The sequence below is a fragment of the Falco peregrinus genome, chromosome 12 (genome assembly GCF_023634155.1).
Source record: "Falco peregrinus isolate bFalPer1 chromosome 12, bFalPer1.pri, whole genome shotgun sequence".
In the NCBI taxonomy this organism is placed as follows: Eukaryota; Metazoa; Chordata; class Aves; order Falconiformes; family Falconidae; genus Falco; species Falco peregrinus.
This window is the reverse complement of record NC_073732.1, coordinates 27,966,197-27,987,589: the sequence shown is the minus strand read 5'-3', so window position 1 is coordinate 27,987,589 and position 21,393 is coordinate 27,966,197. Positions and strand designations below refer to the sequence as shown.

The 21,393-nt window shown below is 41.2% G+C and overlaps 1 protein-coding gene across 5 annotated transcripts; it reads left to right on the top strand.

The window, feature by feature from the left end:
* Nucleotides 1-336: 336 nt before the first annotated feature.
* SLC66A1L (solute carrier family 66 member 1 like) lies at nucleotides 337-19,925 on the top strand. 5 transcript variants are annotated; one of them, XM_055817312.1, is made up of 10 exons: nucleotides 337-410; nucleotides 520-638; nucleotides 3,190-3,313; nucleotides 4,733-5,078; nucleotides 6,348-6,477; nucleotides 7,590-7,680; nucleotides 9,405-9,529; nucleotides 10,430-10,525; nucleotides 11,498-11,683; nucleotides 17,212-18,179. In XM_055817312.1, the coding sequence occupies exons 3-10, from the start codon at nucleotides 3,277-3,279 to the stop codon at nucleotides 17,311-17,313; spliced, it is 1,113 nt and encodes a 370-aa protein (XP_055673287.1). In that variant the 5' UTR covers nucleotides 337-410; nucleotides 520-638; nucleotides 3,190-3,276; the 3' UTR covers nucleotides 17,314-18,179. The 5 variants fall into 5 exon arrangements, with proteins under 5 accessions (XP_055673287.1, XP_055673290.1, XP_055673289.1 ...); XM_055817315.1 differs by lacking the exon at nucleotides 337-410 and having other exon boundaries at nucleotides 430-638; nucleotides 4,733-4,816; nucleotides 4,943-5,078; XM_055817314.1 differs by lacking the exon at nucleotides 337-410 and having other exon boundaries at nucleotides 430-638; nucleotides 4,733-4,843; nucleotides 4,943-5,078.
* The last annotated feature ends 1,468 nt before the right edge of the window (nucleotides 19,926-21,393 follow it).

Genomic DNA, 21,393 nt, shown 5'->3' with positions numbered 1-21,393 from the left:
CTGGCGCAGTCTGAGGCTGTTTCCTCTCCTCCTGTTGCTTGTTACCTGGGAGAAGAGGCCGACCCCCACAAAACACGACGGTTGTGTGTCCCCTCGGCACAGGCACCGCTTCAGGCACCTTCACCTGCGCGGGGCTGCGGCCGGGCTCGGGGGGGACCGGACTGAGGGGAGGACCGGGGTTGGGGGGGGGGACGTGAACGGGACCAGGGGGACAGGGCCGAGGGGCGGACCGGGGTGAGAGGGGTACGGGACCGGGGGGGACCGGGCCGAGGGGCGGACCGGACCGAGGAGGGTGACCTGGGGGGACCGGGCTGAGGGCGGCCCTGCCGCCACCGCCCGCCCGCAGAGGGCGCCCGCGCCCCGCCGCTGTGGTGGCTCATGGCGGCGGCGGGCGCGGCGCGGCGGCCGGGGTAAGGGGAGGTGCGGCGGGCGGGCGGCCCGGCCCTCTCTCCTCCCGCCTCCCCGCCGCGGGCCGGGTGGGTGCCGGGGGGTGGGAGCGTAACCCCTTCCCGTCCGCAGGGTCTTCCGTGCGGCGAAACCGCCCTCCGGTGGCGGCGGCGGTGCGGGGAGAGCTTGCGCGGCGCCGGGCGGGCCCGCCGCGGCCAGCCGGATCCCCGGAGCAGCAGCAGCCTCGCCAGGTCGGTGCCTGCCCCGCTCGGGTGCGTGTCTTCGCCCCCCCCGGAGGGGCCCGCCCCTCCCCCCGGCGCCGAGCCCCCCCTGCCGAGCGGCTTGGCCTCGTGCGCGGGGCCGGAGAGCCGCTGCCCGTCCTTAGGGCCGCCCTCGGCTGGGCCGCCCTCGGCTGGGCCGCCCTCGGCTGGGCCGCCCTCGGCTGGGCCGCCCTCGGCTGGGCCGCCCTCGGCTGGGCCGCCCGTGCCCCTGCCGCTGCTGGCCACCGCGGTCAGCACCTGGGCGCGGGGGGACGGGCCGCCGGGGCCCCCCGGCCCTGCCGCTGCTGCCCCTCGGGGCCGCCCCCCCCGCCGGGGATGGAGCTCCGGGCCCGCCCTGCCTTCCCGGCCCCCCCGGGCACAGGCGCTGCCGCGGGGCCCGGCGTTTCGGGAGCTGAGCCGGCAGCCGCGGATCTGGGCTTGGGCTCTGGGTCGAGCTTGGCCGTGCCTTGTGGCCAGCCCTGGGGAGGCAGCGCTCGCCGCCGGCTGCGCGTAGGAACGTGCGTAGAGAACCGCTGGAGACGGAACGCGATGGCCAGGTTAACACTGGGATGTTTGCAGAAGCCCTGAATTACTCCTTAGCTTAGCTCCACGTTATGAATACCGTACAGCTGAACGGCCTTTTGGATTTCAGGCTTTTATTAGCAGCTATTTAGAGATCTGGCAAATCTGCCAAGCACACATATCTGACCTCTTTACACATTACTAGCCGTGTCTCGTTATTTGACATCCAGAAGGACGCAGCAGCCAGAGCACGTGGATGCTGGCAGCTGGAGAGAGAGAATCTGTGGCAAGTCTCCCAAGTTCCAGGGAAAGCTTGCTTTTCCTCGCCTGCACTGTGAAGCTGTTCTTAATGATTTCACTTTCAAGCCGTTTTAAGCCATCTTTCTGTTTGCACATTTTCACTCCAGAGTAAGGTATTCAAATAAGAAAAAGGAGTGTCTAAACATGACTCTCAAGCTACTGATTCCTTATCACTAAATATCTTACATCATAACAGTTTCATGTCTAGCTAGACAAGCACTAAACCTTTCAGAAAGGCATGATGTCAAGGGGTCCACAGAAAATAATACCTTTACTGTAACTTTTCCAAGTAGTAATAATAGTATTTGGGCAGTAATCTAAGAAAGAATATGAGATTGCAGGCAATGAGTTGTTATAGGTACATAAATCACCTTTTAATATTATTTTCTTACTGTTGGCAACTTAAATACTATAGGAAAAAATGTCATAGCAGTCTCTATCTTCTTTTCAGGTGGAAAGCATTTAATGCAACAAAGGAAAGCGAAAGCTTTTTTTTTAAATGTTGAGGAAAAATTCAAATATCTCTGCAAGACTGTATGTGTTGGGCGGGACCATCTGTATTGGTCTAGCTCAAACCCCATTATTCTTTTGAGCTGCCAGTGTAGTTATGAAATACTTCAGTGTCAGAAGACATAGCTTTTTCGGTGAAGGGTATATCCTAGTATGGCACACCTAGTCCAGGTGTGAAGATAACTCAAGATCGAACACCGACACCATTGCCTTTTGCCTTCCCAGCAATGGCAGGAGGAGCTCAGGTGTTGTGGCCGATACATTTAGTTGGCGGTATCCAGTTATTCTAGCCACTGGTGGAATTGGTGGTTTTGGTGATAAGGCTCTTACTGGGACAGAGTATCTTGCTGGGGATTTAAGAAAGATGGCAATTATTGTATGATTAAAAATATGGTCACAAGGACTGGCAACACAAACGTTATTCTGCTGCATAACTGTTAAGTAATACCAACCCAGGAATATCCACATGCTTTAAATGCGTTAGGTGTGTTGTGTGGCAGGAGGCCAAAGCTCAAGTCTTCAGTCATCTGGGAAGTGTAAGTGGCCTGTCTAATTCCTACCACTTTTTAAACTGTTTGGTTTTCTGTAAGAGCTGCAGGGGTTTGGAGCAGAGTATAGCATAAGATCAGGTGGTTGAGTCTGAATCGCTTTGTTTAGACTTGCTGCTGCATAGTCCTTGATCTTGTAAGAGAACATTGGCATGCATGAGTCCAAGTGCAGTTACGATACTCAGACATAGTTTTAAATACCATGTTAAACCTAATTTTTCAGACATGGCTTTAAAATACCCTGTTCAATTTTTTTTATTTTTCCTTTTTTTTTTATATCTGACATTTTGCTTATCTTGAAATGGGCATTTTTGGATGAAAAATAAATAATAAAATGTGTAAGATTTTTGTTACAATATTTACGAGTGGTTGAAAGTTCATGCCTAAAACCTGCCTCCTAAGTAGTATGTGTGCTTTGATGCTTCTCCCTTTTTAATGGGTGGTAAAATCCTGCTCAACTGCAGAGTACCAGAATGCAAAAGCTTACTTGAAACATTGCTCAGCTTTTTTTTTTTTTTTTTTTTTTTTAAGCTTTAAAAATTCTTCAAAGATGGCTACAAAGTCTAATAACTTCAGTGGTATAAGCTGAATGTATCTAATAGGCTAAAGTGAATTCTTGGTGTATGAATACATGTTCTTTTTTTATCATTTAATTGGTTTAGGTCCAACGATGACAGTTGGCTTGCAAGGCAGCGAGTTTATGCAGAAGACTTATTCTAGTATTTAATGCTACAGATGCCTGAAGTCTCATGAAAAGAAAAAGCAGGTTTTGCGATGACTGGCAAAGTGAGTCCTAACTTTACAGTGAATGCTATTCTATGAAAACAAACTTTGTGGAACTTCATCAAGATTTGAGAGTAGTCTGATGCATAATGAGGGTGGCTGCAACCTATTACGTTGCAGAAAGGGTGTATTGTCAGCCCTTCAAACCCTGTCCCCGTGTACATGGACTGAAGTATGTCAAAAATCCCAGCCATGAACATCAGGTGTCTGGGGTCTGTTGTCTGTGAGATGCTGCATGATGTTATTCACTTCTGGAGGGATGCTCTTATACCTCAGTATTACTCCTTCCTCTTTCCTGAATTCACTGTGCATCTGAGGTGTTCCAAATGGTCTTAAAAATTTTTATCAGCTTGTTAGTGGTTCTACGTCTGGCTTTAAACACTAGACAGGTGAACCTACTAGTATATTACTTACTTCGTTGTTTTGGGTTTTTTTAAACAGTGCATTTGCTCTGGCTTTTTTCCTTAGTAGCTCATTAATTTTAGACTCTTCTATATGAGGAATCATTAACCTTCAGAGGACTTAAATTATCAGAATGAGTAGGATATCAGCCGATTTTTGTTCAGCAGGAAGTTTCAAAGAACCGTAACAGCTAATTCTTCATTTTTGTTTAATTTTCCTTCAGTTTTGCAGTGGCTAGCCTTCTAAGTAAATATTAAAAATCCAAATAGGATGGATATTTCAGCAGGAGCAAAGAATATCTAGAATTATTATAATTGGCAACAAGAAAATATTTTTAAAGGTCAAACCCAACCCTCCCTTGCTTCAAAATTTAAGCCATACTGTCCTGTTAAGTTTCATTCTGGGGATTCTGGGGAGAAGAGTACCCTATGTTTGCCTTCTGCGAGTTTCATATGCTTTCCATCTTTCCTTTGGAGTGTTAAATAATGCAGACTGAGACTATGTTGAATCACTAGTTGGTCTGATGGGCTAGCTAGGTTAAAGTAGACCTTAGAGCTCATCTGGAATCTGAGTTGTAAGTGACTTCTTTTTCATATCATTATCCTGAAATTGGTTGCATAGAGAGCAACAGTGTATTTATGTTTTGTGAGTAGAGTGTTGAGACTCTGGAGTAGTATCATTGAAGAAAGTACTGTAACTTTATTGGCATAACGTTGAACATGAAAATAAGTTTCAGTCTTAAGTGCAAATAGATTACTTGCTTTACTTTACCTGGTAGCAGATTGCTGGGCACCTCAGTGCATCTGGCAGTCTCAGTCTAACACAAGCTCAGACTAAAATGTTATACCAGTATAAATCTGGAGTGTTGCATATTTTTCAAGAGCTAATGAATGCGATGGACCACAATATTTTTCTTTCTTAGAAGTCTAACTTCTTCTCTGTAAGCAATAAATATAAGCAAGCATTGTACGGTTAATGTCTTATTCACACTGGCTATGTTTATTTCTTTGAATTTGGCAGGTTCGTTTATGGGATTGGAAATAACTGTGATATCAAGCATCCGTCTGGATGCAGAGGTCTTTTCACAGAGGATATTCAGCATTGGTAAACGGATTTGCGGATTTACATGGGGTAAAAATGGAGGCAGAAATAAACTTCTGAAATTGAATCTCGGTCCAGGAACGATGGCTTCTCAGCTGTATACACATGCTTTCAATATCTCCCCAATAGAGGATAGGAGATTGTGCATAAATGGAACACCATGGATTTGGCATCTCCTAGAAGAATGTGTCGAGAATGCGTGGGAGTATTGGAGCGTTGTCATAGGACTGATTTCCATTGTCTGTTTTCTGTTTGCTGCACTACCGTAAGTTTAAAGTCTTAAGCAGTCCTTCAGATTCAAACATGAGTAATCTTGCCTGAAGCCTTTTTCAAAAGCTGCCTTTTTTTTTTTTTTTTATTTTATCTTGGATATGTTTCTCTGTCTGCATAATACAGATATAATATGCCAGAGAAGCATGTTGTTCATGTTTGCAAAAATATTTGGTGGTTGACAAATGAGCTTGATGTACTGTTCTGTTGTACTGACTTGACACTAATCTCTGCCACTTAGAGCAAATGAGAATAAATCACCTCTTCTCTCTTATCTTCTCCACCCTGAGATGTGTGTGCACACGCAGGCACACTTGCAGCAGAAGCTGGCTCCATGTTTATTTAAACCACATGCCATGTCACCAGTACAGTTGTGCTGGCTCCTGCCGATTAAATTTGGATGCAGAAAAGGTCAGAAGCAGCACATGAGTTAACACTTCAGTAGTGCTAAATCATTTGTTGTTTGGTCGATGGCACTGGGTTAAGGTTTCAAGTATGTAGGTAGGAGATGATAAAGGAAAAGTAGAAATACTCCCAGCAGGTGAAAATGTCTGAAACAAAATGAGATTGACTCCAAAGTCTGGCTCCATAAGGAGGATGTAATTTACTGAGCTAGTAAAAGGACTATGGAAATCAAGCAAAATAAAACCAGTCTTGGTAGGCTGTTGAGCTTCAGAAATACTAGTTGAAATATTAGTTGAAAGGGGGCTGTACATTAAAACTGTCATGTTAGTGAGCATGGAATTCATCAAGATATCTCTAATGGACTCACATTTGGGATTGCTTCATAGTCCCCATTGCGAATCTGAATAATCATTCTCTGATTTAGAGGCATAAGTGAAGTTGTCAACTCTTTTAGCAGCTTTGTTCATTCTTCATTCTTAGCCCTTCTATGTTAAATAACAGTGATTTTTCTTATTTCAGTATTGTAAAGGCTGGTATTTACAGCAGATGACTATAAAATGCCTACAACACAGTTCTGGTGACCAGAAAATGGTATTTCAGTGCAGGCCACAAAAAAGGAACGCATGCAAGCAGTAATGAGGTTGTGATTTGAGTCTTTTGTTATGTTAGAGTAAGACATGGTGAGCTATAGTGATACTGAGTTGTTCTTCAAAAGGTAAGTGGAGTATAGCTGTGATAGGTCTCCTGTGTGGCTAGAGTTTTAATCTTTCTTTATTCAGATTTTGAAAAATGTACTTCTGAGCTTATTAAACGTTTTTTGCTTATGCTATTTTACAATTATTTCTGGAATTTGTGCCAGTCAAATTTACGTTGCCTGTCAGAATGGAAGAGTGGATCAAGCGCTGTCTTTGGGCTTTCTGCTGGGATGGATAGCTGGAGATCTTACAAATTTCATAGGCTGCTATTTAACAAATCAACTGCCAATTCAGGTAACCTGTCAATATTCCTACTTTGTGATTTATCCTTTTCAAACTGTCTCTTTAAACTTTAGGATAACTTCATACTGCACAGCAAAGTACATACTGGAAAAGAAAATAGTTTTGTATTCTGTCCACTGATCTACCATCTATAAAACAGGTCATAATTTCCTAAATATTTACATTCATCCTGTTGTGTGTTATAGGAACCATTTCACACTTGTAATTAACATTCAAAGAGACTTATGGTTGTTACTCAGTGATGAATGAAGTGAGGCAATTTCAGTTGAGCTTCAGCTTTACAGTAAGCTTGTGGAACAAGTGGGGCTGGAAGGAAGTTGTGTTTAGCTTGTAATAACAAGCTGTTTAGGTGCAGCTACTCTTTAAACTTCCTTTTTGATTATTATTTTTTTTATTAACAGGAAAATACTAGTTCAAAGCTGTTAATGTCTGACTAATTTGAATATATATTTTCTTCGTTAAGGGGAGGGTTTCTTTGAAAGGAGCTGTCGTTTTCAACTATATGTTAATTGTGTCTGAAACTTTCTTATCTGTGGTTTTTATTTTTGTCTCTTAATTTGGAGAGAAAGAGTTATGTGTCAGCCACCTGCAGAAGCTTTCACAAGCTGGAGATGGACCCAAGGGTGGACAGATCTGTCCTCTCTTTTAGAACTTAAGGTGTGGCGCTAACTGTTCCATCTCCCCATTATGAAAAGGGGAAGAAAGAATGTCTTACTGAGATAAGAGGCACTGAGCAAGATTAGTAGCTTCTGAAGTGCTGGGAGACTAGGTGGAGCAGGCTTAAGCTTCTGGGCAGGAAGGATTTAGCAGTCTGCCCAGGTAGGAGTTTGTGTTATGCCTTCTGTAAAATAAAACAAGTATTGAGATTGTGTCAGCAAGTTCGTGTTGCATAAGGTTTACACCGCATTCATCTGCAGTGGTCTAACTTGTTTTGTACTGGAAACGCTTTCTTTCTCTTTTTTCTTTTTTTTTTTCCTTTTTATTTTTTTTGGCAGTGTTTTGGTATTTGTCATTCACATTATGATTATGAAGCAAAATTTCCATGCAGTTAAGGTATTTTGAATGTTTGTATACTGAATAAGCAAATGTATCTTCTCTTTCAGATTGTCACTGCCATTTTTTATGTTAACATGGATATAATTATGATTTCACAATTTGTCTACTATAAGCTCAAGAATCAGAAGACGACAAAATGTAAGATTTTTCAACAATCCGAATGTTCATAATGTAGCGCACTCTTTACTTTGATATTTTCTACAGCATTTAAATAAATTTTTTTCAGAGGGATCAAAAAATAGAGCACACAAATTCTGGTTGAAGTTCTTAGGCCTATTGCTTCCAGTTTTCTCAGTCTCTTGTGAAAATCCTACCCTTTCTCTTCTCTTCCTTTCTGCCTTTCTCTTTTGTTACCCACATAATACTGTATTTTCCGCGTAGTACTTTCAGTTTATAGAGACATAAAAAAAGCAGTAGTTTTGTGGAATCTGGTTCCACATTTTCACTTACTCCATGGTTTTGCTATTACAGCTATCTAAATATATGTATAAGTTGAAAGCAAGCATTATTTCTTTGTGTGGTTCAGATAGTTTCCTCCATGTTGATTGAAACCGGACTTTATTTGCTTATAGCATAAAATATCTTGACATCTTCATGTGTTCTGTTTCAATACATACGGTTAAAAAACATATTCAAGGGGAACGAAGTTACTTGAATTGTGCTTCATAAAATCCTGGCAGTAGTTGTAGTATTCAGCCTACCAGTGGACTACTGTTTTGACTGAAATGGAAGACAGAAAGCTCTGTTCACATTGTATCAAATCAAAAACATTAACTCATCAATTTAAAAAAAAAAATGTATCAAAGAAAATTCATGGTACACCAGAGGTAACAAAAAGCTGAAGTGAAACAGATGCTTGCTCAGCAGACTAAATAGGGATAAAGCAGATTCATTCAATATGGAACTGATAATAAACCTGGAGATAGGTCAGTGCTGAAGATATTTCCTTCCTGCTGCCTGCTCTTGAAAACAAACACAGGCTTTTGTACGTTTTAACTGCCAGTGTCTGTTTCAGCTCGATGGTTTGCATAGCTGGAGAGGGAGGAATGGCACCATGATTAAAGCTGCAGAAGAGCACTTTTCAATACCCAGTTCTGGAGCAGTTACCCTAGACCTGTTGGTCAGTTTTGCACCTCAAAGTGCTGCCTGTGGAACAGCATTACTGTCTGTTATTTAGACTACAGGTCTTCAGGGCTGGCTTGCTAAAGCCACACAGCAGTTGCTCCATTGGTAACAGGGACTGCAGGACTTTATTGTCATGACACAAAAGGTACTGTAGCTCCAGAGTTCTGGAGGATTGCCTGCCGGTTTCTGGTTGACTTGTAGGTGTCTGTGGAGACTTGGTAAGGCTCGATATCTAGCTAACCATAGACATAGAGACTGGTCCAGCACAGCACTTAAATTACATTTTTATCTATAAAGATATTTTTGTTAACTTAAATTTCAAATATCTTTGCTTTGGCAGTTTTTAATCAAAGTATGTTGAAAGAAACTGTTACACTCTATTCTTCTTAGCAGTTTTCTGTTTATCAGCTGTTATTTAATAGCAAACTATTAGGAGTTAATAGAAGAGATAAGCTGAGTATGAAGATTTTTCTCTTGGTAGCAATGCCCCTTTAAGGAGTTCCCCTCCTGTTCCTGGCCTGCTACCCTCAGTTGCTGCATGAAGATGCAGCCCAACTATGATAGTGAGCAGGGGTGGACATGGAGTCCAGAAGAAAGAGGTGCGCTTACACTGCTGCCAAGAAAAAGATAGATGAAATTGTACCTTTAAATTTACATGTTTATATTGCAAACAGAAAGTAACCTCAAATCAACAGCAGATGTTATTTTTCAGCTAATTTATTTGTATGTCATTCTAGGCAGCAAAAGCCTGAAGAGTTTCTGTATAACCTGGATCGTGGTGTGTATAGCACTGTGTGTTACCTTACTCTGTCAGCTGCTACTAAGAAACAAAGACCAGAGTACAGTAATTGAAAGAAGTAATGTAAGTTTTTAGCTGCTTCCATTCCAAAAAAATCCCACCTGGAAGTGTCTTGAAAGGATTATGTGCTCTGAGCTTTGAAGAAATTTGGATGGCATTTTAAACAATGATTTAGAAATCAAATGTGGCATTATGTGGATGTTTCAGTTATGGACCACATCCCAAAATAAAGAAGTTACAAAATTTCTTCTTTTAGCATCTTCCGGTGTTTTGGGCTTATTCTGTCCCTTGGGTCGTTAGGATGTGACACTGCGAAATAACATGTATACGTGTTGTGTTTCTGCTTGTGTTAAATACTGTAGACATCCATGTAGCGGCTACACGGTAACAAGTGAAATCAGTAGAAGTGGAAGATTGCAATTGTACCTGCAGCTGCTGTCATTTCAGCAGGAAAGTTCACAGGCTATTCTTCCAATTTGATGGCCTTCATACTAACACCAGTAAAATAATTGTAATGCAGCAACATTGCCCAGCAGGGAAGCAGCTTATTTTCAAAACACAGCTAGAGTGAGAAAACTAACAACTCTTAAACTGTGAAAAATGAGTATTTTCCTTTCGCCAGACAGGATGATTCATTTTTTTGGTGGCCCTAGCTACAGTTCTTAGTTTTGATTTGAATTATTGTGCCCCAGATTTTTTTTAGCAGAAGGACTGGATTGATATTAGTGTCGTATCCTAAAGCCTGGCACTAGTTTTGATCTTGGTCGTGGCTATGACACAGCAGTTCGCATTGTTGTGAGATAAAGATTAAACCCTTTCTAGCCCTCTTTGGTCATTTGAAGAGCAGCGCTGAACTGCTTTGAAAGGAGTTCTGTCCAGAAAATCAGCCAGTGAACTCTCAGTTTAATCCCCTGAAATGCCTGAAAACATTCTTGCCAAAATAGATGTACCTTTCTTTTTCAGACCTCTCTTGATATGATTGAAATGTCAGGCTTCATTTGTGGTTATATATCCTGTGTGTTTTACTTGGGAAGTAGATTTCCGCAGCTGTATAAAAATGTAAGTAGGTTTTTGGCTAAGTATAGTTGCATATTTTACAAAATACTATCTATTGCTTTAGATGTTGGATTCTCCCTCACAGTGAGCCCTCTTGAACTTGAAAGCCTACTTTGCTTTTGTGATTGTCTAAAATGGTAAAGAAAAAAGAAATGGTTTTCTTTTCACATTCAGAGGAGGATGGTGAGAAGTTTAGGAAAATTACGGTCTTTGATTGATGGAAGAAGTTGGATTGGCAGCGGAAAGGGAATTGAAATTCTTACGGTTGGATTTATCAGATAGGAGCAAAAACATGCTTTGTGTGATTGTTGTCACGAGCAAGTGATCTCCCCATTTATTTCTCCAAAGTATTCTACCTTAAGTAATCAACCATGGGACTGAAAGTTAGAATTAGAGGAAAAGTAGTTTAGAATTGTAGCCCCTTTTCACAAAGATGCCGTTACTGACGGGTTTTTTTTTTCCCCCACAGCCTCTTCACTATCAATATGTTAAAAACAAAAACCAAACACAACAAAAGACCAGAAGGTTTTATGTTGTCAATTGTGTACAGGCATTTTAATTTGTTATGGAAACTATTAGTTCATTTCCAAAGCTATTCATATTCCCCCTCTACATTTTCCTTCACAGCTGGAATGCCACAATATTTTCAAAAAGGTCTGCTAAATAGACTGTTAAAGCAGCAGGTTTCTTAAGAACTAAATATCATGTGGAAGCAGATTATCCTTGCTGCTTTGCACTTACATAAAAATTATATTAACTGGAGCTGCTTCTAAGAACTGTGACAGTTTCTGTAGGTTTCAGTGGTACGTGCTGACTACTAAGCTCAAAGGATTCAGGGCTTAGGAAGAAATGGCCAAGAATGACTGAAAGTCTTTGGATGTGTTACAGTACAAAATGCCAAAATTACCTATATCTGGCTACTGTGATACTTGTTTTAACATCTCTTTGTATTTGTAAAAACTTCTTTGTATTTAGTTCCAAAGAAGATCAACAGAAGGCACCTCTTACCTGCTGTTTGCATTAGCCATGGTGGGAAACTGTACCTATGGACTGAGCCTTGTTTTAAAGATGCCAGCTACTGAATCCTTCCGGGCACTCTACTTCTTACACCATCTTCCATGGCTCATTGGGAGCTTTGGAGTTTTGTTTCTAGACATTTTTGTATCCTTTTCCTGTTACAGCTGGAGTTTCTCAGAATAGTCTTGTTAGTAAGTACATCAGAAATCAAGTGGATTTTTTTTTAAAACCAAAATTTTTGCTATGATTCTAACTTGACCATAAAATCTTCTTTCTGAACAATAATTTGTATGCTTTTTATGGTAATATTTCTTGATAAGAACGACAAGTTTATAGAAAATACCTACATTAAAGCTACATTGCTCAGGCTAATTTATATCTTGTAGCCAATACATAGTATACTAAAAGTTGAGGGGAAGGTTTGCACATTAGACTGTTTTTCTTAGGTTTGCTGTCTGTTAAATGTAAAAAAAAAATAAAAAATCCCTAAACAAACAAACAAAACAAACCCTAAACCTGCTTGTTTTTAAATGTAATTGTAGAATTATAGCTTTGAGAATTTGGTTAAATTGTGTTATTGCAAGATTGTGTTAACGTCAGAGACAAACAGCAAGGATCTGGCAAACTTAGTTTCAGAAAATAGCACTTAACAAAGAAATACTGCAGCTACCCTTCAGTGCGTAATTTGGGGCAAAATCAGATACATTGAGACACTGAGGGCATCTGAAAACCAGCAGCTGTGCTCATTAAGTCATGCTAAGGGCTAACCAACTCCCAGTTACCTAGTGTGCCAGTTTCTTGACAATCCAGAGCAAACTTAAAACACTATAATTTTTTATTTGAATATTCAGGGGTCATACGTAAGATGCCCAAAGTATATTAATTATTGTTAGTCATGCTCTTTCTAGTTTAGCATTAGTGTTTTGTGATCAAGAAATTAAAAGCAAAATGTTTAGAGTAATACTGTTCACTAGACTTCTGAACAAAAAGTATAGTAATGTGGTGGTACCTGGTCTTGCTGTTCACTATAGTTTTATAGTCACCTGTCTTGTTACTGTAGCTTGTATTTTCACTTGAAAGAGTATAGAGAGGAGATTTTCTGATTTTTCCTGAAGTAAGAATTTTGGGTTTGTGTCTGAGAACATCTTGGGAGTTAGCTCCATGAACCCAAACTACAAAACAGGATAAAATGAAGAGTGATTTCAGGACCATGCTGAAGCATATTCTGTTAATCCGTTCCATATTAAAAGGAAGTTCTTTACCAGATTTACCTGGAACAGTTCCAGAAGTTATGATTCCCAGGCATCAGTCTTTATACTTCTGATTAAAGTAATTTCATAAGCCACTCCAATTAGACTAGCGATGTGATAGTCGACCCTGCCCTTTGGATGGACTGTTAAATTATACTGTCATTCAGAAGAGCCATCTGTGTGTTTTGCATCTCCAGCCATGGCAATTTAAGCGGGCAGTTCGGTAAAACATTCTGCATCGTGGGAACGCTAATGCTCCACCACAGCGGTGAGACTGAACTGTGGTTCATGGCCTGTTCTGAAATAGACTGTAGTTTTATCTTTGTGAGACAGTGCAGTTTGTTTTGCGTGAGCAGGCTGTAGGCAGTCAGGGTTGCTAAGCCCACGTGGCTGGTTTGAGCGCTCAGTCCTTTTGTTCCATGAATGAAGTAGTGACTCTTTCTTCTTCTCCCAGCTGGAAATGTAAACCAGCCAGTATTTATTTACCAAAAAACCCTAAAACTTGATCTTGATGACCCTTACTGTATGTTATGTGCATATTTGCAGATGCCTTTCTATGATGTACTCTGAAAAGGAACTTTTATATTGGCCACAAACCTCCCCCCTCTCTGAGCCCTGCCCCAGGATTGCAGTGCCAGTGTGCACATGACATTCATTTCTGGGTTCTCTCTTGATTGGAGTCTGAATCCAATCTTGCTAATAGTCCTGCAGTTCAAATTATATTGAAAACAGATGCTTCCAAATCAGGTTGAGGAGCTTATAGGAATCTAGTCGAGTATATAGTGTTAGTTGAAAATGTATGAAGTATTTGTAATCAAGAGAAAACAAAAGCAGACCTCCTGCTTTGAGAAGCCCTGAAGGTAAGGAAGTCAATGCTTTTAAAAAGAGAGCTTCATTACTGTCTCTTGCCAAGCAAGAAAATAGAGAATCTAGCAAACTGATACGTCATGTTAGACCAGAAAACGAAGAACAGGATCACCTGGGTTTGGAAAACAGAGGAATTTAAACCAAAAGGTCTTAATTTCTGAGAGAGAGGTGTTGTGTAATTGGTCAGTCTCTGTTCTGAGGTGTAGTTGCAGAAATTGCTTAATTCTAGTAGACTTTATTCGTGATAGTGCCGGGAGTTTCATTAGGTGGAAAATAAACTCTCATTTCTCAAGGTCCAAGCCAGGATTAAGAGTTCACTTACTCTGTGTCTGCTGCAGTATTCTTTTGTTTCCATCTGACATGGCTGGGGTTTACTATTTTTAGAAACAAATGGAGTCCTGATCATCGCTGGAACAGCAGCTCCAGCATTACTTACTGCAGGATTACACTGGAGTTGTTTCACCTTGGTTTAACAGAATAACACGGTCATCCTTTCTTTAGTGTCTACAGTTGAAAGTTACTTGGTTGCACAATAAGCCAGTTATTTCCAATAAATAATGGAAGTGTCCAATTGTAAATTATGAATTGTCCTCCTTTTCATTTTAAGGGGAATCTTTTAGCATTACACATTTGAATTATAAATTGGACACAATTCTATTTTCCAGTAAAATATTTCCTTCCAGTTGCCATTTTGCAGTGGCAGGTGGTTGGAGTTTCTCAAGAAACCATGAAGCTCGGGGTTTAAATGGGCCTGAGAGGGCACCTTGTCAGTCACGACGCTCAGTCTGAGTTTGCCTGCTGTAGGGTTCCGTGGTGGACCTTGTTAGAGCTTTATTTTATGTGCATGATTACTTAATTTGCCACTTGTACACAAGGATGCAATACTATGTATTTTAAAATACTAAATCAGTTGATGAGTAGTTCTGCCCTTAGACTTGTAGCAGCAGCCATCACCAAGTTTCTAAAAGACTGAATCCACTGCAAGTTTTTCCAGAAAACTTTGTCCTTTTCTGTAAGTCTGCTGCCCTCTTTCACTCTGCTTCCTTCCTCCCCTGCTCCTACCAAAACTAAACAACTCTGTTTAGTTCAGACAAAGCCCTTTACCAAGACTTTTGCCTTTTTTTATTTTTTTTTATTTTTTATTTGACATCACCCTATTGTCAGAGAACTGTGTTAGATCGTCCACATGTACTTCCTTTCATTAAGTGTAGCCAGGTTGTTACTAGATAGCCAGAGTATATTCAGCAAGAGCCAAGCTGTTGTACACAGACTCTTTGCTTGCACCTTTTGTGATTTGCGGAGCAACCACTTGGAATCCATTATATACTTCTACAAAACATCATGCTTTGTAATTTAATTACACTGTGCAAAGAATGTTAAGGCTGACGTGACAGTTCAGCCAGGAGAGTTTCCCAGGCAAACAAACAACTTCCTGCACTCCTGTAAATGCCCACTTTTGTCTCAAAACTATTTTGTTTTTTGAATTGTCATTAAATTGTTTAATTGAATGAAACAAAGTTGATATACTAGCTCAGCAACTGTCATAAATGTTACTCAGAGCAGTCAGTTTGGTTGTCTCTTCCACTTCGGGCTGCCTGCGTGCGTAGGTCTTCAGTTTCCCGTAGAGAGTCAGACTTGAGCAGCAAGTTAGTTTCTATATTAAGTAGTCCTGGCAGTTTAGCATCATTTAAAAAATGTAAGCAGCTGAGTACACGTGCTACAAAAACATATTCTGGAAATACTGTTAGATAAGCTCCACATAACTTGTGTTTATAATTTACTCCTCCTTAAAAGCTCTGTTGCTGTTGCCAGCTTGGTGGCTAAGAGTGCTAGTGCACAGTGCTACAGCCCAGGCTGTATGCCCACAGTATGATTTCAGTGAATTTTGATTCCTGGTTCACAATTTCTTTTTCCACCAGTGCAACTATTAAGACTTGGGGAGGTGCTCAGCTGCAAGTACAGTAAGGCCTATTAGAACCAAAAAAAAAGAAAAAGGCAGGAAATTTAAGTGGTAGTTATATGTGCTATAAAACTAATTTGCTAAGCTCTAAGAAGAAAGCGTTCCCCACCTAATACTATACAGATACGAAAAAGGGAGTGCTGACCTGCTGTCTCTGAAGGAAATCCTGTCTAGTCTTTAGCAGGGGGGCCTCAGAGGTGGGATGCTGGAAAGCTTTGGGAAGGTGGGATAATTCTTGGGGCTCTGCCTAAGATGTAAAGAATTTCCTCTCCATTCATCCAGGCCTCCCAGAAAGCTTTCCCCCCGCCATTTTTATAAGTAATTACATATATTGGCCTTAAATTTCTCACAACCATTGTCTACCAGCCAGGTATTGCCACGTTGCTGGCTGGTGGTGGTTTACCTTTGTGAAGACAGTCTTCTGGTACCTGCTACTTTGCACATCGATTTACTGTGGAAATCTTTGCTTTGTGAGATGCTATGCATATTTCTTAGCATGGAGTAGAGAAGAATACATAAAGGAAGGGCATAGCTGGCTAGGTTTGTATGATGCCTTTATATCTTAAAATGGTATCTCTATCAGAAAACAAAGTGTTCTCTGTCCAAAGTTCAGTATTCCACGTATAAAACTCCTCAACTAGCAAAAATTCTGAAGAGTAAGAAATCTTACCTGTTCATTCTATATGTGCACCCCTGATTATTTTTTTATTTATTTAAAGGCTACCTATGCTCAAAGTCAATAATATTGTCTGAGAGCTGGAACCATCAAGAAAAAGAACAAGTACGTACTTGTTAATTCTTTCTAGATTAGCAGGATTTCTAATAGTCTGTTTTACAATAGAAATAATAATTGCACAAGCCTGTGTTGAAGACAGTGTTAAATACTGAGTCACAGTGTTGTCTGCATGTCAGTCCCTGTAAATATCTAACCAGCTAGAATTTTGCAGGAAATGAGAGTTTTGTTTTCTAATCAGGTCTTGCTGATCTATTGCTAAGAAAATGTTTTAATAACTTCCCCTCCTTACGAGCATCCACCCTCAGTCCAGCCCGCAGTATTTAGACAACTGAGGCTGGAGTAGTACAGGGCAATATGTTTGATTCCACATTTTTCCAGATGAGCCTTGTTCATGTTGTGCTACTAGTGAATTTCACACTTAGGACCCTTGCAAGCACGAGGTAGTAAAGGATATTTTTGGGTGTATTTGAGCCATGTAACCAAGGAGATCTGAAGTTTTGAGTTAGGATTTTTCTGTATATTCTCTTTTCTAGTGTTGCAATTAAATATGATTAAACTTTTTGCCATAAAGAAGTACTCAGAATGAGCGTTAAGTAGGATTTGGAAAAGGTTATATGCTAATGTAGAAAATTCCACAGTTGGGATTAAATAAATGGATAATACTTACACTACAGTACTTGAATTAGATACAGCAAGTTTTAAGCTTTCCTCTGTGGACTGTGGTATTCAGAGGCTGTGCCAGAACTAAATGGATGGCTGCTTTTATTCTGTACAGCTTATTCTGGTTTTAATTGAAAGCAAGTACTGCAAATGCTACCTCTGTATCCTAGTTAATTACTTCCTTACCCAAAAATAACAGGTGACTGCGCAATTCATTCTGTATCGCCAGCACAAGGAAAGAGAATCTGGTTTAGTAGCACTGGAAGTGGAACCATTGCTGGTGAATGAGGAGGCTGCCTAGTGTCAGGCTGCATTCCGCCTCTGGTTTCATTGGATTTTGCTCTTGGATGACTTTGACAGACAGTTAAGACTGCAGTTGCTTAGGGACCAAATTTATTGCTTATTTTTTGTTATTTATTTTATCATTAATTTGTCATTACTTATTTACAAGTGACATGCCAGTAATAAAATATTTAATATTTACTGTGTTGTTTCAGGATAAATAGAATTTTCTTTCCCGATTCCCCCCCGTGCTCTGATTTTGGCTGTTTCTCTCTAGTGTGATATGGAGTCACAGCAAGAGGTGCTGTAGATATATTGATCATGATACAGTGCATCTTTTCGGATGAACACATACATCTAGTTAGCAGTAACGTGGCTGGTTTAAAACCAATGGTGAAATTACCTCTGTGTCTTGAACCCAACCTGCAGTTACAGACAGCTTGGTCCAGTTGCATCGTCTCGTAAGATTTGGCCTTTTTTATTCATACTCAGTATTGTATGCCTCAGAATTAAAAACATCCTATAATTAATTTCAGTGCAGAGGTTCTGTTATTGATGCCAAAGCAGAGTCCTGGTGTAAGTTGGTAGGAGCCTCATGTACAGCTCGTTGCTGAGTATCATTACGCATTTTATTTTAAGAGTTAAAGCATTTATACATCAATACCTGTGTGTTCCAAGGAATATAATTAATGTATGTCATCATATGCCTCATATAGTGTTTTTGTACAACATGCATTTTGTTTGCAAGCTTCTGGTTTAAATAAGTACCACAGAGGAAAAAAAATAAATTGGAAGCTGAAGAGACTGTACCTGGCAGTAGCAGATTTTTTGCAATACTGTGTTGTGTTTGAAGAAAACTTTAATAAAATTATCTCAAAAAGTAAACTTCTTGTTAATATTTCATTGAATAGATGTATAATGATTCACTCTTCCATAAGTAAGTTTGTGAACAAAAAGGCTGTTTTTTCAAAAAGGTCAATATGAGCATTGTTTATGTATATGTATATATGTGTGGCTTATAGCAAAGCACCTTCCCTTTGATTTCAGTTAACTGTTAAAGGGACACAATTTACATTTTGTTTTTAAATAATAAAATCTAATAAATAATAATTTGGTTTTAAATAAGAAGACACTGATGAGTACAATTGATCATAGCTAAGCTGCTGCCAAACTAGAAGTGAAGCATTTTGCTCTATGAACTTCTGTAGAACTTCATGCAGCGCAGACAAAAACCCCATGAAAGGGGGTTGGGGAGGCTGGAGTGGTGGTGGGGGGGGGGCAACCTTGTTCCTACTGCTGTATCTGGAAATTTAATTTCAGCTTCTGTTGCAGCACTAATGTAGATGAGCAGCTGAATTCCCTCCTCTTGCTGGAGGTGGATTGGGTCCTGCCAAGTGGTGGCTACAGTGAGCTGGTGGATTAGGTGCTGGTGGCACAGCGTGCGGCGGAAGGACAGACCCGTTCCGGCGGCTCCGAAGGGGGGTCCGGGTGGCTTACGGTCCTGCCGCCCGCTGAAAGCGCTGCTCGGTAACCCCCGTCAGTGGTGGTGGTGGTTTAGGCAGTGCTGCAGTAGCTGAGAAAAAGGGCTTTGCTAAGACATCGTGTGAAAAGCCAAGTACTTCTGAAACGTTTTACAGCTCTGCGAGATGCTGAGGGTTTGTGCGGGATCTACCTGGTGAACTCGGTTACTTTATTAGTCTCAGCGTGTACTTAGGCGAACGTGTTTTCCCTGGTTTCTGAAGGGAGGAGAGGGTATTAGAAATTAACCTTTTCAGTACATAAATTAAAATGCAATTTGTCGTACTTGCAGATTTATACTCTGTACACAGGAGTTTATCAAACTCTTGCCTGGCTGGTGATTGAAACCATGACTGGTTACTCTTTAATGCAATTAAAATTTGTTCTTACATCATTTCTTCAAAGATTATTTCCCCTTTTATTGCTATACGTAATCCTATTTTGGGATGGCTTTTTATCCCCATTTCATGCTGCAGTTTATTAGAACAGCCAAATAAGAGGTATATAAAGTACTGTGATTTAATTTGAGGCTCTTAATGGAAAATAATGTAACTTTTAAAATGTGAAGCAATGACATTTATTAATAGTTCATATATATGTAATACTTAGTATATGGGTTAAGTGAATACTTACACTTGAGACAAAGTTATTTCCAATTAGCTATTGCACTGCAAAAGCTGATCAAATGCGCGTGCTTGTCCTTGCTGTTCCTTTTGCCTATTAGGATGTAAGGTCTTTGCCATCCCCTTGCTCAGCCCATGATTACTTTCTCAGGAGCAGACCCTGCCATGTCAGGAGGAGAAGGTAGAGCCGTGCCCAAATATACCAGGTCAGAGACTAAAGGGCAGATCCTGATCACCTCTTCGTTAATCTCAGAGAGGGAAAATGCAGCATGTGGCTTCTATCACAGCTACTTTGTTGGAAAGCAAAGTGTCTTAATCTTACTTTATGCTACTAATTCTTCCCTCGTGCTGCATGTAATCCAAGATTAACGACATTGTTTTCTAATTTTATTTTTTTAACTATCATGGAAATCTCATTAACTAAAGGAAACATCTGAAATGTCTTCAGGGCTTTGTTTTTATACAGATTAATAAAATAATTTAGCTAACATATTTCCCCATTGTCTACAGAAGATTCTTCCAGGAATGGAGTTACTGCTGGCCATTACACATTGGTTTTGATCACTTGTTTCAGTAAGAAAAATAAGTATTTGATTTGCCACTTCTGGCTGTCTCTTGGAATTTAAGTGTTTTTTGAAATTTATGCTTGTATTCTCACTGTCAAAACCTGCAGTATTGGTGTAAAGGAAAAAGCTGGTTCGTCTAGTAAGCAGCATGGAGCAAAAGCTACCACTGTTGGCTGCTCCGGGATCTCATTCCCTCTGTTTTCCACTAACGAGCTTTTAAAGTCTGCGGCATCTTGTGGAAGCAAGAAAAGATGCTCCCACAAGGTTTTTAGTACAATACCATTGAGAGGGGGCTGTTTACAGCTGTGCCAAAAGTACAACAAAGAAAACCAAGTTTGTTTTCAGGTTCAAAGAGCAGAAGCCAACGACATGTCTCTGCCATCAGTGCTATGGTTAGACTCGTGCGAGGTTGCTGCTTTATCTTTAGATAGAAAAATTTCAGAGAATAATATCCAAAACTGGACAACAGCCACCTTGTTCTAATTACCTCATCGTGATTTGCTTACTTGTTCCTCTGTAACCTCAGAGATGCAAGAGAAAGCTGTTGTCTGTTAAAGTAGCAGTTATTATGGATCAGAAATGGCTTTTTCCTAACAGAGCAATGTTTGTGCTGGAGAAAAATGGCAGCTGTGCCTTGGGCACTGCTTTGTTGCTGCCTCCTTGTGTGACTTACATCCATGACATTTTAAGTTTGTGGGTGTTTAAGTGAAGAGTTAAACATCTGTGTGGCACCATGGGTGAGAAGCTGCAGGTTTAAGTTAATCAAAGCTTTAACTGAGGGAACCGTAAGAAATTGTTGCCCACATCCAGGGCTTGGGTCCTTCAAACGACGCGTACTCAGACTTGGGTAATGGGCAACAAAGACAACTTCATGGACGACAAGGAAAAGACATGGGGAACGCTTGGGCCAGCAGCTGCAGTGAGCTCATGCCACAACACCGAGGCAATGTGTCGCGGGTCCGTGCAGCCGGTGCCGGCGGTGCCCGCTTCCCAGAGTGAGCACCAGCAAGCCACGCAGCGGCACGAGCACTTCCCCTGGTGTCCTAATGGCAGAAGGTTGGGAAATTCAGGCTGTGCACATGAAGGACATCAGTCCTGTGGGTCAGGGTCCCTGCTGGTCCCTGTGAACCAGCTGCGGACGGGGGAGAGAGGTGGCTTTGGTACCCAGCTGGGAAAGGAGGAGCGATGCAGCCCTGCTTGGTCTGCAGCTGCTTCCCGTTGCCGGGCCACGGGCTGGGTGAGATCCAGAGGTTTTGTTCCAAAAGCCACTAGTACAGCTCTCTTGGCTGTGGACGTGCCCTTGCTCCCTATGGTGGCTGTGCAGCCGGGATGCTCCCTGGGCTCAGGGAGAGTCGGGGCAGCGTCCCTGCTGCCGGCAGAGCCCAGCCGCTG

Coding starts and splice junctions, on each gene's coding strand:
- SLC66A1L (XM_055817312.1), top strand. CDS start 3,277: ATGAAAAGAAAAAGCAGGTTTTGCGATGACTGGCAAA. Junction 5,079..6,347: donor TTTCTGTTTGCTGCACTACC/GTAAGTTTAAAG, acceptor AATTTGTGCCAG/TCAAATTTACGTTGCCTGTC. Junction 6,478..7,589: donor CAAATCAACTGCCAATTCAG/GTAACCTGTCAA, acceptor CTTCTCTTTCAG/ATTGTCACTGCCATTTTTTA.